Raw genomic sequence first — 16,944 nt, forward strand, 5'->3', positions numbered from 1 at the left:
CAATTATCTTGCCAACCCGATACTCTGAGACATCGCAACTATCAGGACTATCGATAGTCGAGGGCGTACCCGCCCAGGTTACGCGACCCCCGACAGCTGGAGACGCGGTTACTGATACACACTTAATACAAGCAACAATAATCGACCATAGCTAAACATATTGCGATGTCTCAGAGTATCAGGTTGGCAAGATAATTGGATAGACAACTTAAGTCTATTTGGAAGGAGGTCCTGAAGAAATCCAGGGGCACTCCCCGGATGAAACACGTGTTGACGGACAAGCAAGTGGATAAAAACTTTTGAATGGAATAATTTTGGATTTTTGGAATATGTTCGGATCACCAAGTGAAACTTGAATTGATTTGAAATTTTGGATTAGAGATTGTTTGATCTGGGACTTTATCTTTATGAGGACACACTTATGGATCTTTGGATTGTTAAATTACATTTGGAATAAATTGTGTATTTGAGTTCAAGAAAGGACATTATTCTGGATACAATCGTATTATTTTTTAAAATCAATATTTGATGTTTGATGTACTGTTTTATTGTAACTTGTACACGTGTGCAATTACTTATTGTCATTACCACCCGTGAGGGTCTCAAGGTGCTGGGGGGGGAGGGGGTGCTGCTGCTGCTCAATAGCCAGGTTTTGAGCCGCTTCCTGAAAGACAGCAGGTCTTCGGTCTGTCACAGGGGCAAGGGAAGGGTGTTCCAGGTCTTGGTGACGAGGTGGGAGAAGGATCTGCCTCCGGTAGTCACTCTTCGGATGCGGGGGACGGTGGCGAGGGCGAGGTCGGCTGAGTGGAGTTGGCGGGACGGGGTGTAGAAGGTGAGTCGTCTGTTGAGGTAGGCTGGACAGGTGTTGTGGAGCGCCTTGTGTGCGTGGGTGAGGAGCTTGAAGGTTATCCTTTTGTTGACGGGGAGCCAGTGTAGGTCTCTCAGAAGGGAAGTGATGTGGCTGTGGCGGTGGGCATCGATGATCAGGCGTGCGGAGGTGTTTTGTATGCATTGCAGTCGTTTGAGGAGTTTGGCCGGGGCTCCTGCGTAGAGGGTGTTTCCGTAGTCAAGTTTGCTGCTGACGAGGGCTTGGGAGACTGTTCTTCTTGTATCTGTGGGGAGCCATCTGTAGATCTTGCAGAGCATGCAGAGGGTGTTGAAGCAGGATGAGGAGACGGCGCTGACTTGCTTGGTCATGGAGAGTGTTGAGTCGAGGATGATGCCCAGGTTGCGTGCGTGGTTGGTGGGTGTTGGGGCTGCTCCCAGAGCGGTCGGCCACCAGGAGCCGTCCCAGGCTGAGGGGTTGGCGCCGAGGATGAGGACCTCTGTCTTATCTGAGTTCAACTTCAGTTTGCTGTTCCTCATCCATTCGGCGATGACCTTCATTCCTTCGTGGAGGTTGGATTTGGCAGTGAGGGGGTCCTTGGTGAGGGAGAGGATCAGTTGGGTGTCGTCGGCATAGATGATGTTGAGGTTGTGTAGCGGGGCGCCGCGGGCGAGCGGGCCATGTAGACGTTGAAAAGTGTAAGGCTGAGGGACGAACTTTGGGGAACCCCGCAGATGATCTTGGAAGCTTCGGAGTGGAAAGGTGGGAGGCGGACGCTCTGGGTTCTGCCGGAGAGGAAGGAGGTGGTCCACTCCAGAGCTTTGTCCCGGATCCCTGCATTGTGGAGGCGTGTCCGTAGGATGCGGTGGCAGACGGTGTCGAAGGCAGCCGAGAGGTCCAGGAGGATGAGGGCCACGGTTTCGCCGTTGTCAAGCAGGGCCGTGATGTCGTCGGTGGCGGCGGTTTCAGTACTGTGGTTGCTGCGGAACCCTGACTGGGATGGGTCCAGGATTTTGTTTTCAAAACCAAAAAAACTAATTGCTACACAGCCTAGCTACTTTTCCACGGTTTGTTTCATCATCACCATCTGAAGTGACAGAATCATCTCTGTCAACCTCGCAGATGCACTTAATGCAGTTCTTCTTCTTGCATAGCTTCGCATAATGGCCAATAGTATCGCAATTGCTGCATTTTTGTTTAAGTGCTGGACAGTTCCTGCTATTAGCTAAACATTCCTTGCTATCACAACGGTAACACCTAGGTTGCTGTCTAGTTTTGTTTTCTCTGTCCTTTTTAAAGGAATCATGAGTAGTTTTATTTTTCAACTTGCAGATAGTATCTACATCCTTCAATTCTTTTTTTTAATTCTACAGCACATCTACTAGAAATCTCAGGCGTACGCACGATCGCTAAAACATCATCAAGAGCAGAGTCTTTGTTTACCCATAATCGTTCTTGAACAGCTGGATTACAAGTGTGCATAACCATTTGATCCCTAATAAGCTCATCTTGTAACACCCCAAATCTACAGTCCATTGCTAACTGACTTAGATCAGCAACATAATCATCAATAGATTCTTCTTTTCCTTGTTTGTGTTGGAAAAATGTAAATCTAGTAATACCCATGCAGACTTTAGGTTTAAAATGTAAATCAAGATCATGGATTGCAGCATCAAAATCGTTAATGTCACCCAAAGTAGCGGTCCTGGTTATTTGATAATACGTTTTTAATCCTTGAGGACCAAGTGAGTGTAATAAAATTTTCATCTGTTCAGGTGACATTTTCTTGAGTTCATCTACAGCTTGAATGTAGTTAACAAAATATTCTTTCCACTCTCCCCATTTCATTGTTGGGGAAGAGCCAGAAGGCCAAAAAACTTGAGGAGGACCAAGACTGAAGTTTTGAGCACTCATATTTGTGGAATTGTTCAATGACCAATTTTCACATTTTGAGTACCAGTCCACAGTTTTTGTGCTTCACCACAAATAAAAGTGTTTTTTATTTTTTTTTAAATATGAAGATAAAAGTCCATTAATTTATTTTGTGAATGCAGAAAGGTAAGCTGAACGAGATAATAAAACGCAGAAAAAAACCTGTAAAAGTAGTCAGAATGTTATTTAGAAAGATTTACTTTGTGAATGCAGAAAGATAAGTTGAAAGGGTTAACAATAAACGCAGCAACACTGTTAAAGTAGTCAATTTATTCTTTAGTAACGCTTTCCCCGACACTGTTAAAGTAGCCGTAGTCAATTTCTTCTTTAGTAACGCTTTCCCGATCCAAGATGGACGCGAATAGGGTCATGTAGCGTGACCTGTAGTCAAGAAGTTATGCGCTGGTCATGCGCAGAATCAGGAAGTCATGCGCTGGTCACGCGCAGAATCGCACGCGCTGAAGTCATGCGTACATTCACCTCTCCAGGAAAGGAGTCACTCGCTGAGTGCAAGCGCAGACACACCTTGACTCGCGCGCCCAACTGCAGCTGAAGGTAAATTTACCTTATCTGCAATTTACATAGAAAATACTTGCGAAATATATGTGCCGTCGTAAGAGTTGCTTGAAGATTTAAATGATAGGAAGCAGTAGTCAATCATAAAGTGGTGTACACACTTGAAGGTTCCATTGAATCCGCTCGTCGCCACCTTGTAGTGAGGTCACAGGAGGCTCGTAGTTCCAAGAAGAAGTTTATTTGGTACAAATTACAGGAACGAAGCACAAGTACGATAGTAGTCACGGCACACATATTCCACCCTCCTTCTACTCCGCTTCCAACCGACTCTCTGATCTCCGCCCTCAACATTCCACTACTTGTTTACTCTTCTTACATACCAGAAATTCCATTGTCATGGTAACATATACAACATGGGCTTACAAGTAAATTAAATAAGCCAAACAGGTGTAAACCAAACACACCAGGTTTTTATGGGTGACAGCACATGCACTTTAGACCTGGTTAGCAGCAGGAGAAAGGCAAAACGTTTGGGGATAACCCTACAGAAAGGGCCATTGCTAACACCTGGCCTCTAATTTTGCTTCAAGGACTATAGCAGCGATTTGAAAGGCTCATGTAAAGGGCAATGCCCACTGCCCCATGTACAGTTTCCCCTTTATAACTGATACATTGCCACCTAGTGAACAGTCACAGTCTCCAGCACCTTAAGTTTAAGCTCACCACTAAGAAACCCATGAAGAAGTTAAAATGTGAAACGACTGAAAGTGAAAACATGAGGAAAAAACACCAAAAAGACACCAACTCAAAGCACGGGTGTCCACCTGCGAAGTATGTCAGGCAGCCTGAGACACTAGTACTCACATCTAATGCCCTAACCCTGAGACCGATCACCTCGGCAATTACCTCAAGCAACAACCACCCTGCACAAAACGGGGTCAATATATTTATCTTGAGTGAGCACAGAACACAGGGTAAACACAAATTGCTTTACAATATTTGGCGCTTGTGTGATGCAGGAAAAACATTTCAAATGCGTTCGTATAACCCGACATGTGTGGCACATGGAAGGGCTGAATTACAGACTCTGCTCGTTATATCTGGCCGTACTAACTAACAGGTAAAATATGGGAAGATTGTCAAACAAACTTTAAAGAATTTTTTTCGATTTGCAATATTCTGTTGTGTTGGACCGCACAGCGTCCAGGTCACGTGATAAAAATAACTTTCAAACGGTGAAAAAAGTCAAAACTGACAATTATCCATTGATTTCAATTAAAGTCGACAATTAGTCCAAATTGTGAAAAGCCGGAGTATGACAAACCAGCAGAAACCACTCCCAGGTCTACTTTAATTACTGTGCAGGACTGGAGAAAGCAAGGGTGACTGGCCCCCTCTCTCTGGCGTGTGCCGTTGCCATGGCGGGTAGACAATCCCGTGCAAAATCAGGCCTCCCCTAGTCTCCTCCCCACTCTCTCTTTCCTCCTCCCAGGCCCGCCTGCCCTTCGCCGCCAGGCACCGGGTGCCTCCACGGGGCGGAGCCTCGTTCTCCATCCACTCAGTTCTCCCTCCCGCTTCCACCATGGCTCCCGCAGCGGACAGGCCCGGCTACTGGGGTCCGCCGACCTCCACCCTGGAGTGGTGCGAGGAGAACTACGCCGTCTCCTTCTACGTCGCAGAATTCTGTGAGTTTTTATTCTGTGACGCACTATTTTACATCACGTATCCCGACGCGTTTTCTTCCGCGGCCGCACACCCTATAAAAAGCCTCGGCTAGAGCGACACATAAACATGTGTGTGTGTGTGTATCTGGCGAATGTATCTGTCCATCACCCACAGATAACCCCTTCTTCCGGGTGATAACCTTCCCGCCCCCCGCTGGAGGCGAGGGACGGGTGGGGTTGATGTAGTTCAGGCGCTGTCAGTATTGCTGTCAGGAAGCCGGTGGCTAGCCGGCGCCAGTCCGGTGCCTGCCTTCTTCCCGGTTGTATAGTGGAAGTACAGCCCACTTCTTTGTGGTTTAGCTGTTGTAGCAATCTGACTCACCCTCATCTGCACTCTCAGCACTGTGGGAGCAGGTGAAACCTAAACTCATGCTTACAGCATCCCGGGCGGCCACTTGGCTTGCTTTTTGGTGGGTGCACACTAGGTATATTTTTAAATGATTATTTTGTGTACGAAACGTCGGTCAATGTGTAGCAAGCGTACAAAACACACAAAATGAACCCTTGTGGCTTTGGAACCACTCTGCCTCTTGAGAACTTATCTCAAACGTCGACATTTCTGAATTGCCATTGTGGAACAGTTGTCCCCACTTTTCACTTCATGTGCTGCACATAAGTAACAATGTTGCTTTTGTTATTTTTAAAAATCTGAACTATAAGCACTGTAGTTTTCACGCTGAGTCATGCAGCTTCAAAAAAACAACCCTGAAAAAATGATATGTTGGTCGAATCTGAATGTTTTGATGTGGGTCAATGATGTGTAGGGTTTAAGAAAATCAGTAATTAACCTACTGCTTAGGGGAGCTGGGTTCTTCAAATGACGGTTAATTGAGTGGGATATGTATGTTGGGTAGTTTTCTAGTTTTTATCACTATACTTTGTTTCCTGTAGTTCGTCGTCAGACCAGCCATTAATGTGAGAGGGTGCTAGCTAGAGAAACTCTTAATAAGCACCATAAATAACTGTCATCGTATTGATATATGTGTAGTTGTGTATATATAATGTTAGGTTAGGTTATGTCAAGTTATAGAGCGCATGGCTACCCGAAGGCCTCCCAGCGCTGAGAGCGAAACTCTGAAAAGTAGACTGAAGGGCTATGCCTTGAACAGCCAAGTTTTTAGTGCTTTCTGAAAGGAGACTTCATGGCTGGCAAGGTGAAGGCTGAAAGGCAGGGAAGTCCATAACTTGGCCCCACGATAAGACCGATAACTTCCACCCCATCTAGACTTCTTTACTCCAGGAATAAGGGCCAGAGCAGCTGTTAAGGACCTACGCTGTCTAGCAGATATGTAGAAAGAAGCCAGTGTCCTAAGCAGGGAAGGACCTCTATTATACAGGGCTCTGTGAACACAGCATAAGGTTTTAAACTCTGCGATGTTCAACAGGGAGCCAGTGGAGTGAGGAAATAGCTGATTTGGGTCACTCATGCCTCAGTATATTTAAAAGCAAACTGGCCGAGGCATTCTGCACCACCTGCAGATTTCTGATCTCAAATTTGGGGGATCCAGTTTACAAAGCATTACCATAATCTAGGCATGAGATGGTAAGGTCCTGGATGATAAGTCTTTTGGCAACAAATGGAAGGATTTTAAAAACCTTCCTCAAAAGCCTAAGCAATAAAATATACATGACAGGTAACAAGTATTCTGGCCCAGTAATCGCACTGGGTTTGGTTGTATGATTTGGTGTAAGGCTGAGTATTTGATGAATAACTCCAGAACCCAGAGGGGCGCATGAAGATAATATTTATTATTGAAGACCTGTAGAAAGCCAGACCAATGCTGCAGAGATGCTTTTTGGTTCCAGGCCTGAGTGAGGGATAAGTGACCAACTCTGGGTAAGATAGATTAGGGACATTTACAGATGAAACATTTTATTTCTGGAAATATTCTTAATCGTGGGAGACATAATCTCCAATGTTTGGCTGTGAAAATAATGCTGACTTATTAGTCGGACCGAGACCTGTAGAAGACCTGAGTTTTTATGGGTCTGTACTATTGGAATTTGGAACCTTGCTTTTGAAGGTTCAGAACTGCCTGTGTTTTATGAATGTAGCTAGTGTAAACCATTGGGGAGCTCATAGTGCTGGTGGGATGTTGTTGGACAACCATTAGGGAAGACAAGAGGAGCCACATGCTTTTGAACATTGGTGTTGGTGCAAGAGGAATCGAGAGGCAGAGATAAATGCTACTGCTAAACAACATTCACTTGTTTTTTAAGAAGTGGCCAACATATTAGCACCAAACCAGAAAAAACGCACTGTTTTACTTGTCTCCAGTTTTATCATTGGCTGTGAAAGGGCAATGCTTATTTTTAGTATAAGGTTTATTGGCATTTAAAAACCATTACAAGTTTATCACAGGAAACATAAACATGATCAAGGTCTCTGAGCCATTTCAACCCCCCACCCCATTAGGCTCTACAAGATGTACACATCTCAGTGTTACATATTACATGAATGGGCAGTGTTGTTTCTGGATATCTGCAATAACTTTCCCCTTTGATAATTCTGCACCAAACTTTCCTAAAGCTAATTTCGGCCATGGGGAACACATTATTTTGTAGAGTGATCAAGCAGATTTGCTGAAGCCTTACACCTGTTCCCCTGTTGTCATTGTCAATACAACATGGCATTTGGCTGGACCTGACCTGCAGGATATAGAAACTTGTGTGACAGGAATGTGCTCTCTGCTGATGCAGTCCACCTGGTTCCTCGTGAAGTCCTGATGAGGACTGCTGCAAATAAATGCTGTCTAAAGGGTGTGCAATGCTCCATCTGCACCAGGTTAGTCTTTGAGAAGTGTAGGGAGTTAGATGGATATATATATATGTACAGTGCTTTAAATGGAAAAATAGAAGTGCAGGTACTCTGTAATAGAGTACCTGCTTGTTTCTGAGAAGTGCCGGTACTCTCCAATTAAAAGTATTACATTTTTCTTGAGATATGCCGGTCCTCTCTCTCTCAAAATAAAAAAGTGCCGGCCCATTTAAAGAGGGGGGGGAGGGGTGTGTGTGTGTGTGTGTTAGTTAAGGGACTTTATGGATAGGTTGATCTCTTTCTCCTCTCCCCCCAATCCCCATAAAAAAACATAGAAAAGGGGGGAGGTCCCAATACGCTTTTTCCCCATGGAATTTCCCATAAGGGTTTTTAGATATGACTACAGCCCAAACCGATGAATGGAATTACTCCAAATTTGGCAGAAAGCTAGATATTGGGCCCAAAAGTACTCTTTTTGTGATTTAGTGAAAATCTGTTCGTAGTTTCTGAGATAGTAGAGTTTAAAAAATATAGATACACAGGACCTCTGACTCACAGATCCAGGGGAAAAGCAAGGCCCTGAATGGCTGGCCGCACCTGACAGAAAAGTTGCTTCCGCCATTTTCTTTTGTTGCACGGCTCAGGGGTGGGAAATGATCAGTGAAAAAACACATAAAGGGTTAGGATACAGGTATCCTGACCCCATAGAACACATAGAGGGGTCCCTCATGGGCAAAAATTGTCCAATTATTATATAATTTTTTTTGACGGATCGGCTGCTGGATCCGTGGATCCACACTTCCACAGGTGATCCGTGGAGCAAGAAAAAAATGGACCCCCCACACACACTGCATCCAAGCTCATGCTGCGCACGGCTAAAGTCAGTGCGCAGTTTGGGTTTGGGTGCATACAGGCCAGGCCCTGCAGTCAACCCTTACAGCCCAGCGCAGGATTGGGTGGTTATAGGGGTTTGCCCCACGTATATATGTGACTGCTCTGCCGGGTGGTGGCAGTCACAACTCACTCGCCACCTCTGACCCTCTGCACCAATGTAACAAGTTATTTTGTTCTAGACTTTCAAATAGGTGACTAGGTTTCTGAAGAGCTTTTAGTTTTCTATGGAGTCTTATGGCTCCCATTAATATCTTTTTTATTTTTTGACTAGTGGGGTAGAGGCCAGGAAAAAAAGGATGAAAGTGTTTTTTTTCTTTTTTTTTTTTCCTGGCACTTCGGTAAGGCTAGGTAGGGTACATCCAGTGAAGTGCTATCAAATGCACTACTGTTTCTTATTTAATTTTTTTGGGGGGGGGGGTGGAATCAGGGTGCTTGAAAGGTTTTTTTTGTTTCCTATCACCTGTGCCAGATACTGAATCATACATCAGAATGATTATTATTATAAACAACTTGGAAGATATTATGCAGATTAAAGCAAATATTAGCTAAGTCCCGATCATATTTCATCATGCATCCCTACTGTGTTAATCTATTCCCTACCCAAAGTATTTGGGTAGTACCATCCATCTAATTCATATACTATACGTATTGGTTTATGAAGCATGAATTATGATGACACATTTGTATTATACCTCCACACTTTTTGATGTCATTGTTGTAGTAATCAGAATTCAACCCTTCATCATTATGCTTCAGCAACAGTTCCATGTGTCTAACCCAACTTCTGCACCTGTGACTTATATACGTACCATACCATGATATCTCACAGTAGGAGTGGGTGGTCATTCATACTCTGCTCCTAATTTGTTGAAAAATGTGCCAACATTGCCCTTTTCCTGAAGCACGCTGCTTGCAAAGCATGGCCTAGAGATAGAGAAAGCTTAATTTCTCTGTTTTGTTAATTTGAAGTGTAAAAAACATTGAGTTTCTAAACTCAAAATCATGGCAGTCAAGCACATGTTAGCATTTGCTAGTTAAACAGTCTGTTTTTCTAGGTCTTACACCTATCACACACATTGTTTAATTCAGCAATCTTCACATGCACTCAGACCTGACCTGCATGTATCCTTTATTATTATCACAAGGACCCCCTGCCACACTCAATGCTGTTTTTTTAAAAATTTATTTTTTCCAAACATATGCAGTAGTCACAAACGGTTTAAAAGTAAAAAAGGTACTAAATGTATTTATGCTGACTTAAAACCGTTGCATATTAAACAATTTGCAAAAATGTTCCATGCAAATAATTAAGAACAAAATCATCTCTTAGTTAATTTGCTCATATAGGTTTCAATTTATTTTCTGCAAAGTTCAGTTGATTTACCAAGCGGGCACTTCACACGATATTGGTTCCTTGCATGGACACTGCTACAGCACTCCTGCATGGGTTGATGTCCAATCTGTTGAAGTCCTTAACCTGCTCCTTCTGTCAGTTAACAACACTGGGCAAGAGCACACAGTGTGTTGTATTGATTCTGTCTACGCACATCACAAAGTCTGAATTTCTTCCCATGATTGATATTTAGCCATTTTAGGGATGAGTCAGGTTGGTAATCCTCCCAATTGAAGCAGCATGAATTTATTTCTTTAAGAGCCTGGAGAAGCCAGAGGCCTAGCATGGTTGCACAAGAAGCGAAGAGTAACTTGTGATATGCGTCCAGGCGTGGGCAGGCTTTGCTAATTTTTCTTTATTTTCCAAGAGGAAAAGGGCTTGCATGCTTTTCGTGAGGTGTTTAACGATCCCTAAGCTCACTGGAGTGTGGCAATTGCTTCTTATTTGCAAGGCTGACAGAGATTTTGTTTTAAAAATTGCATGCCGGGACCATTTCACCTGATTACATACTTTCCTGCCAAAACAGTCAGGTTGGCTCGTCAGAGTTTGAAGCATCCCCCAGGAAAGATCCTTGCCGGGCACTTGTTTATCTGATCTGAATTCTAGTCATGTTTGAAATTGAAAATGATATTTTCTAGGTATTGTGTATCTCCTCCCCTCAGTTCTTCTGAACCATATGCGGTGATTGAGAATAATTGTGCTTGCATGACAATTAAGATTGCAGTCGGGGACCAGCCCTGGTGTTTTTTCGACAGCCACAGAACATGTGAGCAATGTGGCTGTGTCTTTGATATATTGCTTGTGAGGCCGAAATGAACCTTGATTGTCAATAAGAGCATCTAAATATTTGTATTGACTTTCCATCTTAATTTGGCTACAGTTCAGGTACCAAGCCCCTGTTTTGTTTTAATTTTGTTTCCCTTGATCAGGATTTTGGTTCTCTTGGGGTTTACTACTGGATTGTGAATTTGTCCATAGCTGTGAAGTATCAGACAGACTCTGCAGGCCAATTCTTGGATTCTTGTTTGACTCAATAAAAGAAGTTCATCTGTATAAAAGGGGCTGGTGTTGCATGACCCTCGGTCTTTGGGTGATGGGAAATATTAGTCAACATTGATAATATCAACTGAGCACCCTTTGTAACGATTCAAAAGTTACCACATTACTGTGCAACTACAAACCTTCACCCTAAGCATGGAACTTCACTTTAAGCTTGTCAACTTCTGCATGTCTCCTGATAACCTAATCAGTACCTGTGTACACTGGCAAAAGGCTCAAACATTGTGCAATCCAGTTCACTTCAAATATTTGGGTTCTTAATCAAGTTGCTGTATACACCAGTTAAGATCTGTCCAAAGAAAAGTCCTAACCACTTAGCTTTCCTATAACAAGTCTCAAACATCCTATTGTGTCCAGGGTTTAAAAATGACTAGGCACTATTCACCAACATTATTCCATCTATTTTTGATGCCCTGCTTTTACTCTCATTGCCACCGTCATGCAAAGGCGGTTGCACCGTCACTGCAGAGGCCCATATGGACAGCTCTGTTGCGCTTTTCACTGCCCGAATTATAGACAGTGAAAGCACAATGGGTGCTCTTGCACCCGACGCACTGCAACATTGCCGCAGGCTCGATTAGAAGCCAGCGTCTAAGTTGTGGTGAGTTTCCCGCTGGGCCAGCGGGGAAACTGATAATAGGGCCAGCGGGTGGAAAATCGAAGAGGCAGTTTTCCGACCCAAAGAGTTTGGCGAGCGGCCTCCGCCGCCCGCCAAACTCTTAATAAGGGCCTTAGTCTTTCTTCATGGACATGTAATTCTGAAATTACCTTTGTGACCTGAGCCTTCACCCCTGTCCTCCAGTAAGCACAGTTCCTTCAGGGGTTGGAGATGCTCAGGTCCAGAATAAACAAGGAGGTCCCGACTCTTAACTCCCTAACTGTGAAGAACGAGACGTTTATGTCCTCCACACTACCACTGGAATTCAGTGGACGTGAATGTCTCATCCTCCACATTCATGGAGAAAATCCTTTTGGTGAATGCACCAGAAGGATTTTCTTTGGAAAAAGTAAAATCAGGGTGCAAGGGAAGATCCTTCCTTGTGTCCTGAGTTTAACTCTTTTTGTATTGTGTGGGGAGCAGCATGTGAACATCACACAATTAAATGTGAAAGCAGTTGGCGCCATTAGTATTATTTTTTTTTTTTTAATGGGTGGAGTAGCCCACCCAGACATCTGGCCTGACCCACCCTAAAGGGCCTTTCAGTCTTTCTGAGTCATCCCACTCCTTGTGTCCTAGAACTTCCCCATCCCCATTGTAAGCGAGAGAAAATGTGGATTCTTTTTGAGTGTGGTTTTGACATCAAGGCCATTACAGAGGGGACAAATCCCATTTATCTCTAACGTGCCATGTTTATTTGTTGCACTATTCTTGCTTTGGGTCAGCTCTCACCCAGCAAACTCTTCAAACTTGGGCATTTCTGATACCTAAATACCCAGCGGAATTCAGGGGTGCAATTACTTTTATTGAATTCCAGGACACTTTCTTGCCCAGAATGCCCTGTAAATGTCAAAGCATGGTCTAAAAAGGCCATTTTCCCCATACTTATGTGACATAAAATTTGGGCACTTGCAGTCAATGGCTAAAGTCTTACTACCCTGCATTCCCATGCATCTCCTGATTGAAACGCTGCCTTCCATGTGTGGGTGGACCTAACACACATCACTGTAACAGACCAAAATTGTAACCATGTGAGGACGTCATTAGAATCAACCTGTCTGAGTTTTGATCTGTTCCTGTCATGGGCGATAGTCCCAGCCATGCATGTAAAGTACCATTTTTATCAGGTGAAGAGTGGACCATAGGGTGCCATGAAAATTCTTTTTTTGGATCTCCGCAGATTCTGTAACTTTGCTTCACAGAAATACGAAGAAAATGTGTGACTTCAGCCAAAGTTTGAGGTGTGTAAGGCATTCTGGGTAAGACAAAAATATAAGAGCCACACAAGTCATAAAATTGCATAGTCCACTGGGCGTTTAATTTTCAGAAATGTTTGAGTTTGATAGGTTTCTCTTGGTGGTGACTGAGCCTGGGCCAAAATATGTCAGCTACCTACATCGCCAGAATGGGCCAATTTTGGTGACAACTTGATGTATCTACGTTTTGGGGCCTTTCTTGTCATGAGCAATATAGGTCTAACCATGCAAGAGAGGTACTGTATTTCTCGGGAGAAGTGTGAGAAATATTTTTTAAACGTTTGTTGTTAGCAATTGAATTCTCTTGGTTTTTGGCTTCTTTAGGAAACTGGCTCTGGATATACTATCTCAAAGTGAGAGATAGTGTGCACAGAGTCCAGGGGTTCCCCAAGAGGCTTGACAGAGGCAATAATAGATAATACTAATGCTCCACTTGTGGTAGTGTGATCGAGCAGTTAGGCTTATCAGAGAGTAGTGTTAAGCATTTGTTGTACACACACAGGCAATAAATGAGAACACACACTAAATTACTTAACTCCATGCCAATAGTTTTTTTTATATTGAAAAATAATACTTTCTTTATTTTAGAACCACAAGGGTCAAATTGCAGGTAAGTACATTAATTGTAAGGTACTTTGCATAAGTATAGATAGAACTTTGAATCAAAACAGTAATGTACACAGTTTGGCATAAAATGGCAATAAGCTATTTTAAAAGTGGACACTGCAAAATTCAACAGTTCCTGGGGGAGGTAAGTACAAGTTAGTTTTTTGAGGTTAGTAAAGCACTTAGAAGTTCAGTCTCCGGGGCATAGGCAGCCCACCCTTGGGGGTTCAAGTCAACCCCAAACACCCAGCACCAGCCACACAGGGCCGGTCAGGTGCAGAGGTCAGAGAGGGGCCCAAATAACAAAGGTGCCTATGGATACAGGGGGTGCTCCGTTTCCAGTCTGCTAGCAGGTAAGTACCTACGTCCTTGGGGAGCAGACCGGGTTTTTTGTAGAGCACTGGGTGGGGGTCCCAAGTAGGCACACAAAGTAGACCCTCAGCGGCACAGGGGCGGCCAGGTGCAGTAGGCAAACAAGGTGTCAGGTTTGTAATAGAAATCAATGGAGGGACCTGGGGGTCACTCAGACATTGCAAGCAGGGCACAGGGGGGTTTCTTGGGCCAGCCACTGACTGGGCAAGGGTGAGGGACGGCTGCTGGTCACTGCTGCACACGTGGTCGGTTCTTCACGAGCCTGTGGGCTGCAGGTGCAGTGCTTCTTCCAGGCGTCGGGTTTCTTCGTCTCGGGCAGTCGCGGTCAGGGGGGGAATCTCTGGTTTCCCTCTGCAGGCTTCATCTTGGGGGTGCAGGGAGGTCAACGCAGGGTGGACACGTCGTCGGAGTCACCTGGGGTTGCTCTCAGGCTGTTTGGTTTCTCCGAACACAGGCCAGGGGCATCGGGTGCAGATTGGTAGGGACTCACGCTTCACAAGTGAGGTGAGAGTCCCTTTGAAGATAGTTTCCTTTCTTCTGGTTGGGCAGAGCCGCTGCCCACGGGAGTTCTTGGTCCTAGGTGATGCAGGCAGTCCCCTACGGGTTTGTCAGGGATTGCTGGTCCTGCAGAATGCATCGCTTCCCTTCTTGCAGCTTTTCGAAGTAGGAGACAGGCCGGTAGGGCTGGGGCCAAGTCAGTTGTCGTCTCCTTTTCTTCTCTGCGGTGTTTTCACCTCAGTAGTCCTTCTTCTTCTTGTGAGGTCTTCAGGAATCTAAACCTCTTGGTTCTGGGAGCCCTTAAATACAAGATTTAGGGGTGTTTTTAGTAGTCAGAGGGAAGTAGCCAATGGCTACTGTCCCTGAGGGTGGCTAAACCCTCCTTGTGCTCACTCCCTGAGGGGAGCACACCCCTATCCCTTTTGGTCCTAATCCTCCAATGCAAGATGGAGGATTTCTCAAGGAGGGGGTCACTTCAGCTCTGGATACCTTAGGGTTGGTCTTGGCTCAGGGGGTGACTCCTCCTTGTTTTTTTCATTATCCCTCTGGACTCGCCGCCAAAAGTAGGGCTTTGTCTGGGGGCTGGGCATCTCCACTAGCTGGACTGCTCTGGGGCATTGTAACACGAAGCCTGAGCCTTTGAGGCTCACCACTAGGTGTTACAGTTCCTGCAGGGGGGAGGTGTGAAGCACCTCCACCTAGTGCAGGCTTTGTTTCTGGCCCCAGAGAGCACAAAGGCTCTCACCCCAGGGGGTCAGAAACTTGTCTGCCACTGGCTGGCACAGACCAGTCAGTCCTGCACTGAAGGATCGGGTAAAATACAGGGGGCATCTCTAAGATGCCCTCTGTGTGCATTTTTTAATAAATCCAACACTGGCATCAGTATGGGATTATTATTCTGAGAAGTTTGATACCAAACTTCCCAGTGTTCAATGTAGCCGTTATGGAGCTGTGTAGGTCGTTTTGGCAAACTCCCAGACCATATACTTTATATGGCCACACTGTACTTACAATGTCTAAGAATGGACTTAGACACTGTAGGGGCATATTGCTCATGCAGCTATGCCCTCACCTGTGGTATAGTGCACACTGCTTTAGGGCTTTAAGGCCTGCTATTGGGGTGACTTAACTATGCCCCAGGCAGTATTTTGAGTGCATGGCGTCCTGAGGGGGCTGCCATGTCGACTTTGTCTTTTTCTCCCCATCAACACACACAATCTACAATGGCAGTGTGCATGTGTTAGGTGAGGGGTCCCTTAGGGTAGCACAACACATGCTGCAGCCCTTAGGGACATTCCCTGGTCACAGGGCCCTCAGTGAAACTGGTACCTTTTACAAGGGACTTATCTGTGTGCCAGGGGTGTGCCAATTGTGGAAACAATGGTACATTTTTTAGTGAAAGAACACTGGTGCTGGGGCCTGATTAGCAGGGTCTCTGCATCAATATCAGGCAAAGAGTGGGGGAGGGGGAATAACTGAAACAAAAGCCATTTTTCTACAGATTCCCAGGGCTCGAAAAATCATAAAAGTTTTACTAGACCTGCAGGTCGAGTAACTTAAATGATCTATTCGGCCTAACTGTAATGTACTTGACTCGGGTAACTTAAATGATCTATTCGGCCTAACTGTAATGTACTTGACTCGGGTAACTTCAATGATCTATTCGGCCTAACTGTAATGTACTTGACTCGGGTGTCAAATTGTGTGATCCTAGGCAAATAGTTTGCAGAGTCGCCTTTTTCTTGATTTTCACATATGATTGCACCTTCAAATATGTGAGCTCAGCATTTCTGTAGTACAAAAAAAACCTATTTTGTTTGATTAAGTAGACTAAAGTTTGCTGCATGCGTCACAAGAATCTAGCCCACATACCCAGGAGGTCTAGCCGACATAACCTAGGACTTCTTTTAGTTTACGAACAACTTTGCCATCAGGGCTGGAGTGTTTCTCAGTTTGTTTAAATTCTCAGTTTTAATAAATATATTACTAAACCATGATGTGGTAACATATTGTCATATCCACACAGTAACTTTCCAAGAAATGTCCAAAAACCTCTCCACTAACTTGCAGATTTACTGATAAAACTACATAGTGTATTCACAATATGTGAAAATTGGGTTACGAAAACATATCCTTTGCACATCAACAAGTAGAGTATTCTGATTTGTTTTCATCCTATTAAAATATTTTTTCATCACACAGAAATATAAAAAAGGGCTTTCACAACTACTGAAATATATTTTGAAATGTTTGCACAGTTGACTTAGTCATTTGAATGTTGTGTGTTAGGAAAAACCTGACCCCCTATATCCTTTTATTTTACATTCTAAGCAGCAGGTTACACAGTTCACTTTACAAAGTCCTGGATCTCTGCAGTCCAAAGGAAAATTAATTGTAAGAAAAACTGACCTTTGACCTGTCTGAACACAGAGCAAATGTGACATAAGAACAA

The 16,944-nt window shown here is 44.4% G+C and overlaps 1 protein-coding gene across 1 annotated transcript in view; it reads left to right on the plus strand.

Annotated features, from left to right (window-relative positions):
• Positions 1-4,746: 4,746 nt before the first annotated feature.
• The window catches only part of ACER3 (alkaline ceramidase 3), a 194,816-nt gene continuing 182,618 nt past the window's right edge, over positions 4,747-16,944 (plus strand). Inside the window, exon 1 of the mRNA XM_069203905.1 lies at positions 4,747-4,959. Coding sequence (XP_069060006.1) covers positions 4,857-4,959 — 103 coding nt within the window. The 5' untranslated portion in view covers positions 4,747-4,856. The remainder of the gene's footprint in view (positions 4,960-16,944) is intronic.

Source organism: Pleurodeles waltl, chromosome 8 (assembly GCF_031143425.1).
Source record: "Pleurodeles waltl isolate 20211129_DDA chromosome 8, aPleWal1.hap1.20221129, whole genome shotgun sequence".
In the NCBI taxonomy this organism is placed as follows: Eukaryota; Metazoa; Chordata; class Amphibia; order Caudata; family Salamandridae; genus Pleurodeles; species Pleurodeles waltl.